General features: G+C 38.9%; 1 protein-coding gene across 3 annotated transcripts in view; it reads left to right on the forward strand.

Moving 5' to 3' along the window:
• Positions 1 to 20,346, forward strand: part of RPTOR (regulatory associated protein of MTOR complex 1) — a 376,730-nt gene that overhangs the window by 219,330 nt on the left and 137,054 nt on the right. For all 3 annotated transcript variants that reach the window (XM_026701786.2, XM_026701785.2, XM_087924955.1), the window contains 2 exons: positions 3,247 to 3,322; positions 13,749 to 13,850. In XM_026701786.2, coding sequence (XP_026557571.1) covers positions 3,247 to 3,322; positions 13,749 to 13,850 — 178 coding nt within the window. The remainder of the gene's footprint in view (positions 1 to 3,246; positions 3,323 to 13,748; positions 13,851 to 20,346) is intronic.

Below are 20,346 nucleotides of genomic sequence, written 5' to 3' on the forward strand. Positions count from 1 at the left end.
TTCACAGCCAGCTTCCTACAAGCAAAATTATTGGGGAAGGAAATAGCAAATCATGCATCATGCACCATCATGCTTAATTTCCTTAACAACTGCAGATGGGACAGATGTGGTCAGTCAGGTACAGTCAGATGATATTTCACTTTATGATCGCAGCACTTAGCAATGAAGTTACTGGTCCCAATTGTGGTCAGTAAATGTATATTTCCCCAGGACTGCAAATGATATCATAAATTAATCAATGATTAATAAAAATTAATATATCTTAAGTTGCTTTTCTCATTCTTCTTCCTCTCGTTCCCTATATTGAAAGTATAATAAAAATATCATGCAATATATCAATGAATGCTTAAAAAGCTACTTGAAGGGCTTCTGAATAATTCTGCATTTAAATAATTTTGAACTGAATGTTCAGGCGGAGGAGAGTGACATGTTGCTTAACTGGAAATTGGTACTACTTCTATATTTTTATATATTTTCATCATAGAAAAAATGTTCAGATTCTTATAGTCTGATACAGAGAATGTGCTAGACTATTAATTTTGAACCGCTGTTTATTAATATGCCCATCACTTAACCAGCACCTTGGAAATTAAGTGATAGCCCACCTAGTGGGTCACCATCTGTGAAATCCTGGGGGAAGTAATATCTCTGAAGAAGACAGTTTAAAATGACTTTCATATCATACTAAGAAAACTATAATAACGGGTCTGTGTATATCAGCAAGAGTTGACCATGATTCAAAGGCAATTTTAAGTTTTTTTTTTCCTTCCTTATTCCATCAAAGAAAATGTGCCATCTCTGATATCCAGAAAAACAGAAATGTTGTGGTGAAAACCACTTTCCTAATGATTCTTGATAAAATTATAAAGACTCAAATCTAGTTTTCACTAGTTATTCCATTGTATAAATGAGATTATTGTACACAGGGAGTCTATTTTGGGGGAATATAAGCTAAGTTCTATTTACTTAGGTACTTCAGCATCAGAGGTGGTATTCAGCAGGTTCTGTACAGTTCTGCAGAATTGGTAGCAGAAATTTTGAGTAATTTGGAGAACCTGTGGTAACCTTCCCCCTGGAGTGGGGTGGGCAATGGAAATTTTACAGTATCCTTCCCCTGCCATGCCCACCAAGCCATGCCACGCTCACCAAGCCACGCCCACAGAACCGGTCGTAAAAAGTTTTGAATTCCACCACTGTTCAGCATGGAGTCAAATTATCAGATGCTTGTCACAGTCTACCAGTAGTATAAAAATTGCATCTCTATTTAAAAGAGTAGGGCCTCAGGCTTTGTTTCTTAAAATTATATCCTGCTATAATCTAGGAGCTCAAGTGTCAGGCACAAAGATCTCCTTTCATTTTATCATCTCTTTATTTCAAATTGGACTGAGGGAAAGTGACCAGGCAGAGTTGAAGGACTTCAGAGATAAGGGAGTGAGTTTTGAAATAAAACAGTATTTCCGAGAGCTAGCTCAGCCCTAAAAATGGATGAGGTTGTTCCTCTTTCTGAAATGTTCCCACTTGGATTAGGGTATGGTGGGGTGGGGGTGGCAGCTGTTATCAGGGAATCTCTGTGGGTTTTCAAGATGCTGCTCCACGAGTTGCCAGTCATCAGGTTCTGTTTTTGAAGAAAGGCTTGTGGGATCAGTTGGGATTGTTGCTAATGTAAACAGCTTCCCTGCTGTGTAACTGTGCCTGGGTTGCTTGAGGCTATTTCGGGATTGGCTGTGAAGTTCTCCTGGTTTATAGTCTTGGGGCACTTCAATCAGCCATCCCTCAGGTGTACTTAAGAAGCAGCTCAGGAGTTTATGGCCACTACGTTGGCCACAGGCCTATCCCAGATTATTCATGGCCACAAACCAGACATAGTTTTCTTGTCAGAGCAGTAGAAGGGACTTTGATTATCAGATCATGGTCCTGGTGACTTTGAAAATCCCTTATTCTACCCCCTTCTGCAGGGAGAGAGGTATCAGTCTGCCCCAAGTGACTAATGGACCCTGTAAGATTCCCAAGGTATTTTTTTTTGGGGGGGGGTGTACCTGAGGCCCTATTACACAATCCTTGGAGGCTTTGGACACTGCCTGGAATAGGGAGGCAGCTAAAGCCTTGGATAGGATTGCACCTATCCAACCTCTCTTAGCACATTGTTCCCAGCACTCCCTGTGGTTGACTGAGGAGTTAAGGGAGCTGAAAGAGATCAAGAGACATTTGGAATGTTACTTGATGGAGAGGAGGGACATGTACGCCTCTGCTGCCTAAGCTGTATTGAGTGCCAGTTTATTTATCGGCCAAATTCAAAATATCAGTTATCATTTTTAAAGTCCTTCATGGCACAGGACCAGGTTACCTGAGGAACCGTCTTATCCCAATTACATTGATCTCTCCCAGTTTGTCAGACACGAAGGGCATGTTACAGACTCATCAGTTGGCAGGGTCAAGGAAGGGAGCCTTTTCTTCTATTGTCCCTGCACTTTGAAGCATCTTGCCCCATGAGGTGCCGGCCTTCTGGAAGAGCATTAAGACTGGCTCTGTCAACTAGCATGGGAATCCAATAATGGTATGCAACCCTGGGGGTAGTTGGTGGTCTGAGGGCACCCACGCCATCTTTTTAATTTTGGGATCTTTTTTAACTTTGTCTATTTTTGTATGGATTTTATGGTTTTTCTTATTTGTACACTGTGCAGAGTCACTCAGATAGCAAGATGAGTATATACAAATTTGATAAATAAAAGCTAGATCTCACTTAAGACTGTCTCCTAATGTAAGCAGGCTATGTTGCATGAAATATTTATGTTTGCTAAATTTTATAAACCATTCTTTATTTTTTTTAAATCAACTTCCATCCCCTTAGAGAAACCCACATCATGCCAGAAGAGGAAGATACTGCATTAGTGAACAGATTAGTCCTAAAGATGAGACTTTGAAATGCTCTCCCTAGAGAGAATCATTTGATTCTGATCTTTTATCTTTTTAATGATTTGAGACGGCCTAAGCATTTTTGTGCCATGGAATTTTCAGTAAATTTGTTATTTACAGTGCTGATTTTATGTTTTGTTTCAAAGCCTGGATATAATAAACTGCTTTAAGTTATTAAGTATAGTATATACTAATTGGGAAAAAACTAATCTAAGTGTCCCTTGTTTTACTAGCACAAAACAAGTACTTAACATGTGCTGTAAGTGTGGTGATGGTGTTGCATATAATTTTGCCAAATCTTGAAAATGCCCCTGTCTTTTTCTCTTTTCCCAGGCAAGCATGGGATCTTGCTGTGGATATATGCCTATCTCAGCTGCCTACCATTATAGAGGAAGGGACTGCATTTAGGGTAAGTTACTAAACTATTGAACTCACACCTGTGTTACTCAAACATGGCTGTCCACCTGTAGATGACCTCAGCTTCCAGAATTCCTTAACTAGTATGTCCATTGCTGACAGTTCCGAATTCTGGGTAGTGCCAACATCAAGAAGGATAATCTAGTAATTCCAAAATTCTCATATTCTTTATCAAGCAATTTTGTACCCATTCCTTCATATGACACCTATGAATCATTGACCCAATCGAAGAAAGATGCATGCAGCATAGTCCATATGTATTGCACAGAGGCAATTTTAACTATATCCCTTGTGTTGCTTCTTAAGAATGAGAAAAAAATCTCTTAGTGTTGGAAATTCTCGCAGGATACTTTCAGAAATTATATATAATATGATAAACATACTCATACATAGCAGCATAAAAATCGCAGAATTATTCATAGTGTTTTATAAAAATCAAAGGATAGAGATATAATCTGTGAAGGTTTTGCAATCTAAAATTTTATAAAGAAGAAATAACAGAAAGGAGCAGGAGGTAGACTGTGTTCCTACCAGTAGTAGGAATAAAGACATAAATACAAATACATACTCTCATTGATCTTTGAAACAAGCTGTTTATTTTTGTTTCAACATGTTAATGAAACATTATCTAATGTTGTTTTGAGGACACCCCTGGGCCTCCTAGGTCAAACACAACCCTGATGTGGCCCTCAATGAAATCAAGTTTGACACCCCTGATTTATATGAATGAAAGATTTTTTTTTTTTCAAAAAAAGCGTGTAACTCCAGTCTGAGATGGAAAAGTTATCTGGTATTGCTAACCGAATTTTGGGTGCTTATATCCTCTCTTTTTATTTTGTTCCAATTTTATGTATTTTTACAAGGTAGATTTTATAATTTTCAAGAAAAAAAGACAGAGTATAATATTAATATTAGTACAGATTTAAAACTATAGTAAAATAGATAGCACAGAGGTATTATACATTCTTGGTTAACTGTGGTAATTGGGACTGTAATTTTGATCACTTAGAGATGTGGTTATGAAGCAGGATGTCACGTGATCACATTAATAATTAAAGATGGCAATCCCAGCAGTTCCAGTTGCTGTCATTAAGCAAGGACCTCCTTCCAACTTTCTGCCGGCTTCCACCAACTAAAGTCAGTGGGGAAGCCGGCAGGAAGTTGCAAGTCACAGGCTGGGATTTAGGCTGGCTGATAGGCAGGTAAGTGGTTGCTGCAAAGGAAGGTGCAAGGCAAGTGCCATGAGTCTTGGAGTAGCTGCTGCCAGGTGCAGGGGGTGCGGAGAGGTGAGGCACTGGCATGATGTAAGAGCAGTGAGTTTGGGGTAGCTGTTGCCCGTGGTTCAAAGCTGTGTGAGGGCCTAACACAGCAAGAGAAGAGCATTTTGAGGCTTTGGGTAGGTGCTGCAAGGTGCAGGAGACTTAGCAGAGCAACCTGTGGTCTTCCCTGTCAGTTTTGCCATTGATCTTTGCTTGTGGGAAGCAGGCAGGGAAGATTGCAAATGGTGAGCATGTTGCCATGGGACATTGCAACTGTCATATGTGTGAGCCAGTTGCCAAACACCCAGCTCATGTGACTGCAGGGTTGCTGAGCTGACCAAGCTTTGAGGATCAGGGGTAAGTATCGGTTGTTCAGTGCCATCATAACTTTATAAACAGTTGCTAATCAAATGATTGTTAACTGAAGACTACCTGAAATAGTAATTATAATATTACATAATAATGTAAATAATCTAATTCAAGCAGTAAAATAAGGGCAGATATCCAACAAATCTCAGCTAATCAAACAAAATAATATACCATTAAAGCATACAGTACTATGAAATATTTCATCCCCACTCTCTAGTTAAAATATGTATCTATTGAATTTTAAAATTATTTGGGTAACACAGTTAAAAATCAGTAAGGACAAATTATAGGTAATAAACAATACATGAAGAGAATACTGTAGATAATACAGATTGTATGTCAATTTTATATAGAGCAATCAAATATCATTTCCAATATAAAGTGAATAGAATTGTTGCAACTGTTACAGTATATAGTTCAATATATTTTGAGGCAATGTATGGTTTAGTAAAATGTAATAAAAACATCTCAAGATGAATTCTGTATGAATTATTTCCTAATATTGTTGCATTTTGAACATTGGTATTCCATGAAGAAGAAAATCTGTTCATTGCATTTTGAGCATTTTGTAGAAGAGGAGTTGCTCACTTTGGTAATCGTATCTGGAGTAATGTATCAACAATCAAACATTTAGTATCAATTATATTATTCAGAAAAAATTAATATTTTTCCATTGGAATTCCTATGTTCCAGCTCTGTGATCATGCTCAAAATCTGCTTTGCATACTAATTCATATCTAGTTTCTTATGATTGCATTGTCTAAATGATTACCCTTTAGCAGAACTTTAAAATCAAACAAAGTTTGTAGAAGAGTAGACAAAGTAAAACTTTAAAAGTTTCATTTCTAGGTTTAGTTCCAAACTGATAATATAATTTTAAATAGGATAGTGGGAGTAATAGTGGGAGATCACTGTTACTCAGAGACATTTTAGTAGAGTTAACTTTATTTCAGATACATTTCAGTAATCTGAAAATATTATAAATAATACAAATATGTGTCATTTGCAAATCATAACTACTTTGTTTTTACACTTATTTATATCCTGCTTTAAAAATACATGAAATTAATATGCTAAATTTGATGAACATTAAAAATGAATACTAAAATGAACAGTGATGATACCATTAAACTAATGCAGAAAAAAAATTAATTGAAGTATTAAAAAATGTCTTCCAAAGTATAAAGGTTTCCAGTACTCCTCTAAAGATGGGGTTAAAGCAAGGGTGTCAAACTCAAGGTCCTTAGATCTTGCCTGTGAGGCCTCCCTGGAAACAGTGAAGAACTGGTCCGCAGTGCCTCTGCCAGCAAAAACAGAGCTCAGGAGGGTCACTTGTGAGCTCCATTTTCAGATGGGACAACTCTCTGCCAGCAAAAATGGAGCTTGTGAGCCCGTTTTCACTGGCACAGCGCTCGGGCGATCACAGGCACCCCCAACACGAGTGACGTCAAGATGGCCACACCCACCTGGCAATGCCCACCCTGTCTCCCCAAGGTCAAACAGAACCCTGATGCATCCTTCAAAGAAATTGAGTTTGACACCTGTGGGTTAAAGGAAGCTAGCCAGGTAATTCCAGAGCTATATCGCTGTTAAGAAGAAACACTTTAACATCATTTAAATGTGCATGCATGCATACATACATACATATGTACATATATACATACATGTGTGTGTGTATATAATTTATATATAATTTATATATATTATTTTACATATAAAATAATAAAGGAAAGAGAGAGAGAGAGAGAGAGACAGACAGACAGACAGACAGACAGATAGAGGTATATATAGGTATATATAGATATATAGATGTATCCACCCCCACCTTTATTATTTTTACAAATAATTCAAGGTGGCAAACATATCCAACACACCTTCTTACTTCTATTTCCCCACCACCACCACCACCCTGTGAGGTGGATTGGTCTGAGAGAGTGACTAGCTAAGGTAACACAATTGACTTTCATGGTTAAGGCAGGACTTGAACTCACAACTCAGTCTCTTTCTTTCTAGCCTGGTGTCTTAGCCCCCGGACCAAACTGGCTAAATATTTTCTAAAGATGAAGAGAGCTATAGACATTGATGTTAATGTTCAGATAAACTCAACACCATTCCCTCTGTTTCCAGAAAAGTTTTTTCCATTGCAGGAAATCTATATACAACCATTACTGTGCTTCCTCATTACTCTGAAGAAATTTCCAAGCATGAGATGTGAACATTAGTTTTCCCTCTCCTTTTGCTACAATAAATTTGAGCAAGAAAGATATTGCAGTGTGATGTAGATAGAAAGTTAAAGGCAAGAAGACATCTAGGCAATGTCGGTGTCACCTCATTTGCATTCAGAAGCAGAATCCAAATGAATTAATTTGGGCTCGTTCAGTCAGTGTTCTAACCTTTTTAATACTACCTGATCACATGGAGCTTGCCATTTTGTACTGCTCTTTCAATGATTCGATTACATTCTTTATTTTCTTTTATATTCTCTGTTCCTCAGTTTCAGAAACTTCTGCACTTAGTGGCTTCTTTCACATATTATACCAAATTGTTGGATAGAATGTGTCTTTGATACTGATTTCCAAGATTACGTGTAGTTGAATATTCTACCTGCCTAGCAGTTGTTTTTGAATTGAAAGTGGACAAATTGGACAATGGAAATTGGATGATGAGGAATAAATGACAGTGCATAAAATAGGGTCAATTTATCATTGACCAATTAGCAGCAAATAAACTGTCTATTGTATCAGAACTAAATAGTAGAAAGGTCAGATTGCTGGCATTTATGACTATAGATTTATAAGTAGAATATGGATAGGAATACACTGAATATTAGAGGTCATCAGCTGTATCATTTCAAGTTTCCAGGAATGTACCATTTAAATATTTCCCAGTAAGAAAAAAGCAATATTTAATGGCTACCCAGAGTACTTTTTTAACTGCCTTAGAGCTAATTGACTTTAGATGTTATACAAATTAAAGCAAGGTAGAATGCCATACACATCTAGTATAATACCATAATATATGTCATAGTTTACAAATAATAGAAAAGCATGCGAGAAAGGAATTTGAAACTAAACAATGCCTATGAATTCTAAAAAGTTGGGAACAATGGTAAATTCTTGGCTTTGCACCAAAAAGTTAAAAATGTAGAGACCAGATGGGTTTCCTATTCCCAATCTGCTATTCTAGGCTAAGTCCTTCTATATGGATTTGCTAATTGCATCTGATAAAAGGTGGGGAGGGTATGACTTTATTTGACTGTCATCTAAAAATGAACAGCCTGTCATTTTGTTTCAGAAAACAAAATGGGGGGAAAAAAAACCCTAATCCATTTTCCTTTTTAAAAGGTATCTTGAATGAATTCTGACAGCTCTTTATAGCCACTCCAATTCAATTGAAAATATTTTAATGGGGAAAGCGTGCCCTAAATATTTTTTATGGGGCCAATGCATGGAAAAATAAATGAAAAAAATGGGGAAAAGTCCGAAATTGTTCATACTATTCTGCTTAACACTAGAAGGAAATTGCCTTTGTAAAATACCTTCAGTTTGTCAAGAAACAGATTTCTGAGGACACTGGAAACACTCCTTCAGACAATTTTTAGTAAGATTAAGTAGCCTATTATTATTTTTAAGTAACTGGTTTTTACAAGTAAAAATGTGTAGTGGACTTCCTATTAAGTTTTAGACAACCATGTTTTCAGAGACTGTGGATCTGCACCTAAACTCATAAAATTACTGGAAAGAGGAGGGCAATGTTTACTGCTGCTAATAGATGGCATTGCAATTATCCTCTAGTAACTGTACTAAGGAGGGGGAAACGATTTTGTGACCCATTAGGGAAGGCAAGTCTATTTTCCTGCCTTCTTAGCAATACATCATGATCATCAACTCTTCTTCTGTCTGAAAACCAATTATTTCCTTGCTGAATTAAGTGCACCCTACATGTTAGGCATGTAATATCTTTATAAAAGGAAGCACAGAATGATTCATTCATTGTGCAAAGAATTTTCAAGTCACTGCCAAACATAGCACTGCTGTTGGCATGGGAACTTTCCATTTGTCAAAAGCAATTTAGTCATAGTAGTCCATTAACATGTATTACTTGAAGCAGCCACCTGTTATTTATTAATTTACTTACTTACTAAGGCGTCTATGCCACTAATTATCAGGGGCTTTAAGTGGCTTACAGAATGGTGCAACAAAGGTTAAAAATAAAAATAAAACATCCAGCACATAATCACTGGATTTGGAAACCATTCCACTAAACCTCCATATTCCCAATGCCTTTTGTTGGTGGCTGTGGCTACCAATCACTGGATTTCAAAAATGAAATGTACAGGAGACATCAGCTTAGTTATAGTTGGCAAAACTTTATTATTTCTATTCACTTACATCAGAGACCCTTTTTCAGCCATGACAGATGTGAGGGACAAACCATAGCAAAAGTCCATGCTGCACCACTTTTAGTAGCCAGATTTTTAGCACTCTTTCCCCTTTCCTTTCCAGGTTCTGTGATTTAATATAAAATAACTTTTGAAAATGGGCACTGTTCAGGAATGCATCCAATGTATGCAGAGGTCTCCCCAATCTCTGGGCTGCAGCCCATTACTAGGCCATAGCCTATTTGCAACCGGGCTGCATGAGTGGTGGGCCAGTGCACACACACAGCTTGACTCGTGCAAGCTGAGGGCCAGCGCACACACTCGCAGCTCTATTTGTGCAAGTCGAGATGCACACATGTGTGCCAACCCACAATTTGCATGAGTCGAGCTGCACATGCATGTGCAACAGCCCATCACTCATGTGGCCCAGTTCTCCTCTCCCTCTTCCTTATAAATGGAGGGGTGTTCGCCTACAAATCCAGCAGTTATATTTTTATTCTAATTCTGCTACCTGTTGATTAAAAACAAGTGGCAGGAAGATAGCCAGGTTAAATTACTACATGCAGCCATGGTCATTATGTTAGATGTCCAATCCTAATGTTTAGAACTCAATGAACTGTCGTATTTTTCAGCCTTATCAGGTAGACTTAACAAGAAACATGATCAGATAAACTAATTCTGCTTTAGTGTAAAGCTACATTAATAGAATTTTGCAAGTCTGAAAGTACAATTCTCCCATTGACCCCTTCCTTTTGAGCCCCTTGCCCTTCCTGCTATATAGCTACGGGCTGTACTGTCTCTTATCTGACCATTCCCTAAGCAACCTCTCTTCACCCCATCTCCCAAGGTCCTTCCCATCTACTATTACAATATATCAGAATAGCAGAACATAACACAACTAATGTAAAGTACGTATATCATTCCTTGTACCACTATGAAGGCCTATCACATGAAAAGATAGCTTTAGTTATAGGACAGGGGTGTCAAACTGGAAGGCCAGATCAGCATTGTAGTTCTCTGTGGGCCAGCAGGGATGCAGGGTAGATGGGGTATGGAGAGTCTGCATGTGGGCCCCCTGTGCCTCATTTTCACCCTCCACGACCTCCTGCAATACTCTGCTGGGCATTTTCGGATGCTTTTTCAGGCCTTTTTTGGCCTGTTTTTCAGGCAGTTTTCAGGACCATTTATGGCTCATTTTTCGGGCTGTCCTTTGGCCCATTTTAAGCTCATTTTTGGGCTGTTTTTCAGGCTGTTTTCAGCCAGCAGAGTGTTAAAGGAGGCCATGGAGGGTAAAAATGAGGTGCAGGGTGGTGCATGCAGCCCATGTCAGAGGCACTGCAGGCTGGTCCTTTGATAGTTCCAGGCCAGCCCCATGGGCCGGATGTAAAAACCCTGTGGCCTGGATCCAGCCCTGGGCCTTGAATTTGATACCCCTATTATAGGAGATTCCCAATACAACAAAAGATATGAAGTTTAGACTCAATACCTCTCCAGCTTTCAATTGTTCCCAACCCTCCTTTTACCAATACTTGCATTCTGGTATGGCCAAAATTTTTCTATCACTGTCCAATTGTCTCCAATAATCTATTGTGCAATTCTCTCCTTTGCCTTTAAATGTAGCTCTGCTTTCCTGGATCTAAATAAAAGGGCAATTTTACTTCCCGATAGTAGTCAAGATCTATTACTCTCTTTTTAAGGCTATGGCTTGCAGTACCAAACCAAATTGGAGATATATATTCCCATAAGTTTGGGAACTGAAATGTACTTATATAGTATTTCTTGTCCTATTCAATAACCAGATTCAGTAATCATTTTGTGAATCCAGAAATGAAGACACAATTTGAATTTGCTTTTATTAACTTTTCCATGAGTCCTATGTCTAAAACTAATGCTGTTGATTTCCCATTGTTACATTAAGTTATGTTCTATGATAGTTGCCTTTGTGATGTATATTTTAGATTTCACATGATGTTTCAGACAATCTCTCTGGCTGTATAAATAATTGTAACACAGCATTCTTTTCACCGCTTGCTAAGACAGCAACCTCCAACCTTTTGGGCACCTTGGACTGGTTCTGTGGAGAGAGGTTTTCCCGTGGACTGGAGGGGGTGTGGTTTCATGTGATGCCTGCATCCCGTGGATGGAGCTTCGCTTGTTTGTGCGGCCCAGTTTCTGGCATGCTGCGGCCTGGTACCGGTTCATGGACCGGGGGTTGGGGACCCCTGTGTTAAGAATCTCCATCAGATGGATTAAGGGGATTGTTTTGTGAATGCAGTGATTGATAGATTTGACTCTCCTTCCTGGACATTAGAGGATTAACATTACTGCAATCCTTTAAATGAACATGGAAATATTTTTGATCATTTTACTCATTATGGTTTTAGAGACTGTTGATATAGATACCTCATGAAATACTACTCTGCTGTTCATGGCAACTGGTTTATAAGATTTAGTGCATTTTCATTTAATGAATTATAAACGTATTACTGTAGACGTTTTGTTGTATTCTAAATTATAAAAAAAGATTTCAGTGTTTTACGCTGCTTGGAAAAGCATGGCCTGATAAACAACTTGAAAAAAATTAAAATAATGCAAATATAATGCACATTAGTAGATAAATAAAATCATAGCTGCCATTCAGTTTTATTTCCATCCATTGATAGGCTGCAGTAAGTTCCCAAGGAAGAACTTCAGAACTTCTAGGTTCCCAAGAAAGAACTTCAGATCTCCTTAGGATCACATAATTTAGGAAAGCACATTACACAGGTTATTGTAAACCAATGGCATATATTTCTATACAATAAATTAGAATCAAATTAGATTAGGAAAACTCTGGACGCTTTTCATTAGTAAGAAAATAATCAAAAGCTTCCTTGCCTTTTGGGAGATATAATTTGTCTCACTATAATTAAAAATGGATTTAAAAATAAAACAAAATTGGGAAGGTGTACATTTTGCAGGTGAGCGCCTGCCCATGCTGAAATCAGGCATCCACAACTGGATGGTTTCATTATTGCTGAATCATTTTTACTTTCAACTCAGCAAAAACTATCCCATGCATGAAAAATGCACTTAAAAAAAGAAATAAATTTGTAACTTTGCAAATTTAACTGCTTGTCTTAGCATAAATTTTGCTTAGATTAACCAGTGTTTTCCAATTGTCTCTACTTTCCTTGCTAGTTAAATCATTTAAAATCTCAGCAATTAGTCCCAGCAATCCTTAAAAAATTTACATTGAAATTTTTTTGAGTGATGCTATATTGAGGTAACTTTTAAAGAGATTATTTTTAAATATGTTATATTTAAACAAAATGTGGATTTCGGAAAGCAGGTAAGCCTTGCTTACAACCATAATTGAACCCAAAATTTCTGTTGCTAAGTCACACATTTGTTAAGTGAATTTTGCCCCATTTTATGACCTTCCTTGCCACAGTTGTGAAGTGAATCACTGCAGTTGTTAAAGTGAATCTGGTTTCCCTGTTGACTTTGCTTGTCAGGTCACACAAACTGATCACATGACTCCAAAGCACTGCAACCTGCATAAATATGAGTCAGTTGCCAAATATCTGAATTTTGATCATGTGACCATGGATGGAGATGCTGCAAATGGTGTGCCTTTGTAACTTTGAACCGGGGTGGGATTCTACTGGTTCAGACCAGTTCTATAGAACCAGTTATGATTCTGCGCAATTTGGAGAACTGGCAAATCGTGGCCCTGTCTGGCCCCGCCCCTCTCAGCCCATCCCTCCCCGCCCAGTCAATCCTTGTTGCGCATGCGCAACATCCCGCTCATGCCTGACATGGCTGACTGAGTTCTTCCCTGCCCAGTCACTCCTTAAGATATTTCTTTTTTTCCCCTCCCAACGATCAGCTGTTCCTACCATCAGCTGTGCCGGGATTCCACTAGCTGTCTTACTGCTACACCCAGGAAGGTTCCCTGAGGCCCAGGAAGGCAAAAAATGGAGGGAGGGTGCGTGGGGGGAGTGCTGCGCCCCCCTCCCTCCATTTTTTGCCTTTCTGGGCCCAGGGAAGGTTCCTGTGAGGAAAAAAAAAACCCAGGAGGCTTCCCTGAGGCCCAGAAGGCCTCCAAATGGAGCGTGAGTGGTTGTTGCGTGCCCCCCAGGCTCCATTTTTTTTCCTTCCTGGGCTGCAGGGAAGCCTTCTGGGAGCAAAAACACCCCCCAGGAGGCTTCCCTGAGGCCCAGAAGAAGGCCCCCAAAATGGGGTAGGGGAATGCTGCAAAAAAAGCCACTCCCACCCAGTCACATGACCATACCCACCTAGCCACGCCCACAGAACCCACTCCTGCTTTGAACGGTCACTAAATGAACTGTTGTAACTCGAGGATTACCTGTATATTTGTTGGCAAGCAGTTTAATTTGATTCCTGTCCTGTTGTTTTCTCCACAGCACAGCCCATTCTTTGCTGAACAGCTTACGGCTTTTCAAGTCTGGCTAACAATGGGAGTGGAAAACCGCAATCCTCCTGAACAGCTCCCTATCGTATTGCAGGTGAGTTGTATTGACAGCCAGCTGGACTACTAGCTTAGCTGAGGCTGCTGAAATGCGGGCAACCAGCCAGCTGCAAATTTGTCTGTGTATTTATGGACATGCCTTTCTGCGACTTCTTTGCTCTTTGCCAGATGGTGTTTAGGTAAATAAATTATGTGGATGGCACTGGAGACTAATTGGAGCTCATAGTTTGCTGGGCTTTTGCTGATACAGACACATTACACACAAGCAAAATCCCATTCCCCCATCTAGCCACATGCTCTCAGTTAAGCATAAATTGACATTGTAGACTATTAGCCCTTTTCCTAGAGAATTTCATTCAGCTGTATAGTCACAAAGCTCTTGTTCCAGCAGCCAGGTTTGAACCTTATCTGGCCTCTTACCATCCATAATGCAGTGGCTACTGGTGACAAGGGGCCCTGGTAAGAATAAATATTACCTTGTTAATATTAAGTGAATTCCTCTTTTTTGCTCTAGACAAAGAGAAACAAGAAAATATTCCAAATGACATGCTCTCACTCCAGATCAGAATCTGGAGAGAAATGTTTTTGACAAGAATATAAAATACTATCAGTTTTCTCTTCAAGTCTGCCTAATTTCTGTATGCTTCATTCATTGTTCCTGAAGTTGAGAAGCAAAGCTACACACATTTAATAAAAATATTAAAATAGACCATTTACATGTAAATAAATAACCAACATGTTCACTTACTACATGTGTTATCCAGTACATTCAGCACCTAGTATATGACTATAGTTTATTTTGAAACACATTCATCTTTGCTCTTTTCCATATGCTTGAAAAGCACTATCATCATTGTGGAAATTTTCTAAGGTTTACTAAAATGTCACAATTTAGAATCCAACTTTGTTTCATTAGGCAGAATGTTCAACCAAGTGGGACGAGAAGCAAAAATCTGAGTACAGTCTAGGTTTCCCAGGTCAAAAGTTCCTCTGATACAGTTTTAGGATGCACATCATTATATGATACATTCAGGATTACTGAAGTGCAAAGTCTGTTCCCTAATTATTTAAGGGTATTCTGTTTATCAAATATTCCTCTAAAAATAAACAACTATTGTATTATTCAGCTTTATTCAACATTTATGCTGGAAATCTTACCTGGTTATAATACAAAGCAGTTCTAATTCTGACAGGAACTAGATTAGTAGCTATTGCCAACATTCTTTGGGGGATATTTGGTTTTCCTTTCCCCTTCCCCTTCCTTCTGCCAAGAGGAATAGGGTTACATTATTCTACCTATTCAAGGGCATCCATTTTCATCTTGTATAATGAGAAAAGACTCTCAGTCCCACTTAGCAGCGCTGTCTTGTAGTATAGGTGACAGTATCATCAATCATTGTGAGTCCAACTCTTCATTTTCTACAGTCTCTGCAGCCAGGGAGTTTGTTGTGGTGATAGATGGACAGTTTATCTCTGACAAAGCAGTAAGACAGACAGATTTCTTGTCCAGCAACAGATATGCTGAATGACTTGACAGCAGAGAGCTGTACAGGTAATTAATTTTGCATCAATACTGAAATCCCCACCTGCTTCTTCATGAACAAGGGTGATCACACCACTGCAAAAGCCAGCAGAAAGGTAGAGATTCATTAAAGCAAGTACAATCACATTGTTTCATCAAATTTGAATTACGATGCAATTAATTAATCTGCTCAAAAAGGCCCCCCAAAGGGCATTTTTATGCTTTGGGCATAATGCCAGGTACCTATGCAAAAGATTTTTCCAGCTACAGAAAACAGCTTTTATAAATAGCTTTCTTCGACTTTTAAAAAATGAATCCCTTTAGAATCTCTGCCCTCTTGGGAGAAGCATGACACAAATAGATGGTTAAAGCAGAGAGGGGGGATGAAGTGGCACATGGGTGGCGGAGAAAAGCTTGGAGCACCTTAATCCCTAGGGAGGGATTTGCGTTCCAGACTGTATCTCACACAGCTCCATAGGATTAGTAGTTGCCCCGTGGAGATAAAGCCTAATTGTAGATGTAAAGGGTGGTTTTGTTTTAGTCACCAGCAGTGGCACTTTGACCTGTGCTAGTTTGTAATTTTAATAGAATATCTCCGTGTATGCAGTGGTGGGATTCAACCAGTTTGCACCATTTCAGGAAAACCGGTTGTTAACTTTCTGAGCAGTTTGGTGAACTGGTTGTTAGAGGAAATCATTAGGGCAGAAAACCAGTTGTTAAATTATTTGAATCCCACCACTGCATGTATGTATCCAATGTTTTGAGTTGATAATTTGATATTTGCAAAATCTACTGAATGTGAGTTTGTATGTATGTGTGTGAATAAAAATCTCACATCCCCTGTCTGTTCTGTATATTCCCCTCTCTTGTCCCCAAAACAGTTGTTCATATTATTGTACAGGACTCTGAGATTGATACATAAAAACTAAAACCTAACTAAAATGTTCATTTTGATTGTGCATCAAAGAAAAATATAAATAGATTTTACTACATCCTATTTCACAAACAAAATACTGATCCTGAAAATAGTTCTATATCCATTTCTATAAATGAATATAGCTTTTCTTATGCAGCTTGTGAAAATATTGTATCTGAAAGACTGAAGCTTTCCCTTAAATTTTCCCGTAGTTTTATCGAGTGTCTAGAGCAGGGGTGTCAAACTCAAGTCCAGGGGTGGGATTCAAATTTCTTAACAACTGGTTCTGTGGGTGTGGCCTAATATGTGGATGTGTCTTGATGGTCATGTGACTGGCTGGGTGTGGCTTGCTGACTGGGCATGGCTTGGTGGCCATGTGATTGGCTGGGCATGGCTTGTATGTAAATATAAATATTTATGTAAATATTGAATTTTTTTTATTAAAAAAAGAGCAACTTTTACCCTAAATCAGGCAAAGCAGGCAGGCAGATTGAGTTGCTCACAGAATCACAGATTCATTCAGAGATCTATCTTTCTGCTATCTGAGTCTGCACTGAATAATAGAAGCTTCAGGCTCAGCTCTGCTTTTAGATTAGCTGGAAACCAAGAAATCGAACTATATCCTGCTTTCTAGCTAATCTAAATCTCCCAGCACAGCAGAACAGCTGATGGTGGTGGTGGGAAATAGCAACTTAGCAGGCAAGTTTGATGGCGCGCATGCCAGGTAAGGAGTGAGTAGGCAGGGAGGGGCCAGCCACTGGCACGATTTGCTGGTTCTCCAGCAGGTAGAATCCCACCCCGTTGAGAGTGCATTTTGCACGCTTGTATAGACCATTGCCTAAAAACCTCAGCTGTGCCTCCTGGACAGCTGACAAGCGCTGCACGTGGGTGCACAGTGTTTGAAAATCCTCTTCTTTCCTACTTTTTCAACCTCAGCTGTGCTGCGCAAAGCAGCTGAGGTTGAAAAAGCAGGAAATAAAGGACAACCAAGAGCTCAGGAGGGTGGCTAGGCCAAACAGAGCAGCAGACACCAAACCGGTTCAGTGTCTGCTGCTCTTCAGAGCTACCGGTTCTATTGAACCGGGCCAAACCGGTAGCATACCACCCCTGCTCCAATCCCATGGTCTAGATCCGGCCCACAGGGTGCTTAGATCTGCCCCACTGAGCTAGCCTGGAAATAGCAAAGGACTGGCCCGCAGTCCCTCTGCTACTGAAGATGGGTTGCATATGGGGGCCATGCACGGTCCCTCCATGCCCCACTTTGTCCACCAGAGTGCTGCAGGAGGCCATCCTTGACTCAGAAGGTTATAAAGGGAGGAAAGGTAAAATATTTTACCTTGCAGGATTCTGCTACTATAGCTTATGTCAATAATTTATAGTTCTAGTCTTCCTTTGGAGTCATTTTCTTGATCTGGTCTCTCTCTCATAGGGCAATCAAGTAGATCAAGTATGTATTAAAAAAACAAAACCACAGAAATGTATGCCTCTCTATTTTCATAAGTGTATAAAACCATGTGTGTGGAGGTATGGTCCCATGTCACACCCACCCTGGCCATGCCCACCACTCCCACCCCTGGCCCTCTGAGGTCAAACACAACTCTGATGCGGCCCTCAATGAAATCAAGTTGGACACCCCTGGTCTAGAACATGGGACTTTGGCTTGCCTGGGCTGCATTAAATGAAAGGAATTGTCGTGGACTAGCCAAATTTGGTACTGGCCAAATTTAAAACAGAAACAGTTGTGAAAGCCTGACTCACAGATGAACACAATACAGAAGCCTGATGATGGCAGATGAGATTCTGCCAAAATGTTGCTACAACTTTAAAAGCACAACTATAATGACGTGGGAAAATACCCGAACAAAGCTGAATACCATACATGTAAGTACCCATGAAAACTTAAGAAAACATATATATATATATATATATATATATATATATATATATCACAGACCAAGACTCCCAACCAATCGGGGGGGCGGAGCTGGCGTCGCGATGATACGGCATGCGATCCTGGAGGTCTGAGATCGCTGCCAATATCTTTGCTCCTGGATGGTCCAAGTGGATCTAAACCGTCCTGAAGAGACGGTGAATGTAAAGAGCTCATCCTGTCGATCCCAGGGATATCACAAAGTCCCTGGTAGATCCAGGAGAAGCTCTTTTTGCCAGCGGCAAAGAGGCAGCCATTAAAGCTGCTGAAGTTGGGACAGCTCCGAAATGAAAGAGAACGGAAAGAGAGAGTGTGCTGGTTTGGTGAGAACTTTTTCTTTATTTTAAGACTTGAAAGGACATCCTAAGGGAAAGAAAGAATCTGTAAAAGTTTTGACAGAAGTGATTAAGCGGCGATTTTAAACAGGAATGTCAAAGTAATATTTTTTTTTCCCCATTGCTGGATTTTCTACACATGATCTTATATTTTGAAATTGGACTGGTTTTTTTTCTCTTCTTTTTCTCTCTTCTTTTCTCCTTTTTGACTTTATAATATTCTAAGTCAGAGACTCCCTTTTAGTTATTTTTTTAAAATATCTTTTTCTTTTTTTAATTAATTCTTATTATATTTTGCTTGGAAAAGGAGGGGGAAAGTGAAAGCTAAAGAAACTTTGTAACACTGCCAACTAGAGGCTTGGAAATTTTCTATTTCTCTTTTGACAAGACAAAGCTGAGAAAGAACTGAGACTTTTTTTCAAGGACATTGCCTGTTTGATAAGAGGGAGAACATGGGAGAGTATTATTGCAGGTGCTCTTCTGGGTTTCTATCAACAGCTGGAGTCTGGTGTTGAAGTTTAGGAAAAGAAACGGTGATAAGTCTTTGGAGAAGAGAGTTATAACAAGAGCCTTGGATAATTAAACAAAGTGCAGTGTGCTCTTTTTATTTTTTCTAAGCTGTGCTATCCCTCCTCATCAGTTTATTTTTTTTGTAATAGCTATTTGGATTTTTGGCTCTTTGGAACTTGTCTTTGTTTGTTTTTTCTTGTCTTTGGAAGTTAAATTTCTACGCTTGCTTTTTATTTTAAAGGAAAAGCTTTTCTTTTAAGGGAGTAGCCTTTTTTCTCTCTCTCCCTTCCTGGTATTTTTGTCTTTCCATCTACCTTCCATATTGGGTTTTTTCTTTTCTTTTTTTTTGGTTTATTTTTATGCATCCTTTTATATTTGAGACCTCTTAAATGGATTAAGGTATTGAAGAATCTGAAGATTTTTTTTCCTTTCTTTTTTTAGCCTTTTTCTTCACTTTTTCGCCTTTTTTAGGATTTTACAACTTTTTCTTTTTTGTGTGTGTTTATGTTGTGTTTATGGTCTTTTACTATTTTTATTTGGAACTGCAATTGGTTATTTCACAATTGGATTAAGGTCTAGAAGAACCTGAAGATTTTGAATTGCTCAAAATGAGTAGGAAATTAACAGCTCCTGGTTCTTCAACTTCTACTTTTTTTTTTCCACCATCTGGAGGACAATGTTCAATACAGACATTGTTAAGGCAAGAAAAAGAGAAAGAAAAGTGACCCTGCAGATGATTATGCAAGGAATTCAAAATATTCAAACAAGATCAGAGAATATTGAAAAGAGAATAGAGAACATTGAACAAAGAACAGGGAAAACCGATGAAAAAGTGGAGAACATCCAACAAATGATGATGAAGTATGATGAGAGACTCCAAAAAATTGAAAAAGATAAACAAAGAGACAAAATTGGAGGCATTGATAACAGATTAACTGTGGTTGAACAAGATAAAAGTGGTATGCTGAGATGGGAGATGGACAGATCAGAATTTTATCTTAGATTCCAAAACATAGAGGAAGAAAAAGGACAAAATCTAGCTGAGATAATGATAGAAATATTGGCTGAAGCTTTGGAAATAACCGAAGAGAAGATGATGGATGGAATAGATGAGGTTTATCAAGTCTTCACAAGATATGCAATGAGAAATAGCTTACCAAGAGAAGTTCACATCAGATTTACAACGAAAGCCATTAAAACGCAAATATTGCAAGTGGCAAGAGAGAAAACATTGAAATACAAAGATAAGGAGATTGTGGTCTTGAAACAAGTACCCAGAAGAGTGAGAGAGATGAAAAGAGAATACTGGTTCTTGACCAA

This window comes from Pseudonaja textilis, chromosome 2, assembly GCF_049901715.1.
Source record: "Pseudonaja textilis isolate UNSWEBS1 chromosome 2, rPseTex1.2, whole genome shotgun sequence".
Lineage (NCBI taxonomy): Eukaryota > Metazoa > Chordata > Lepidosauria > Squamata > Elapidae > Pseudonaja > Pseudonaja textilis.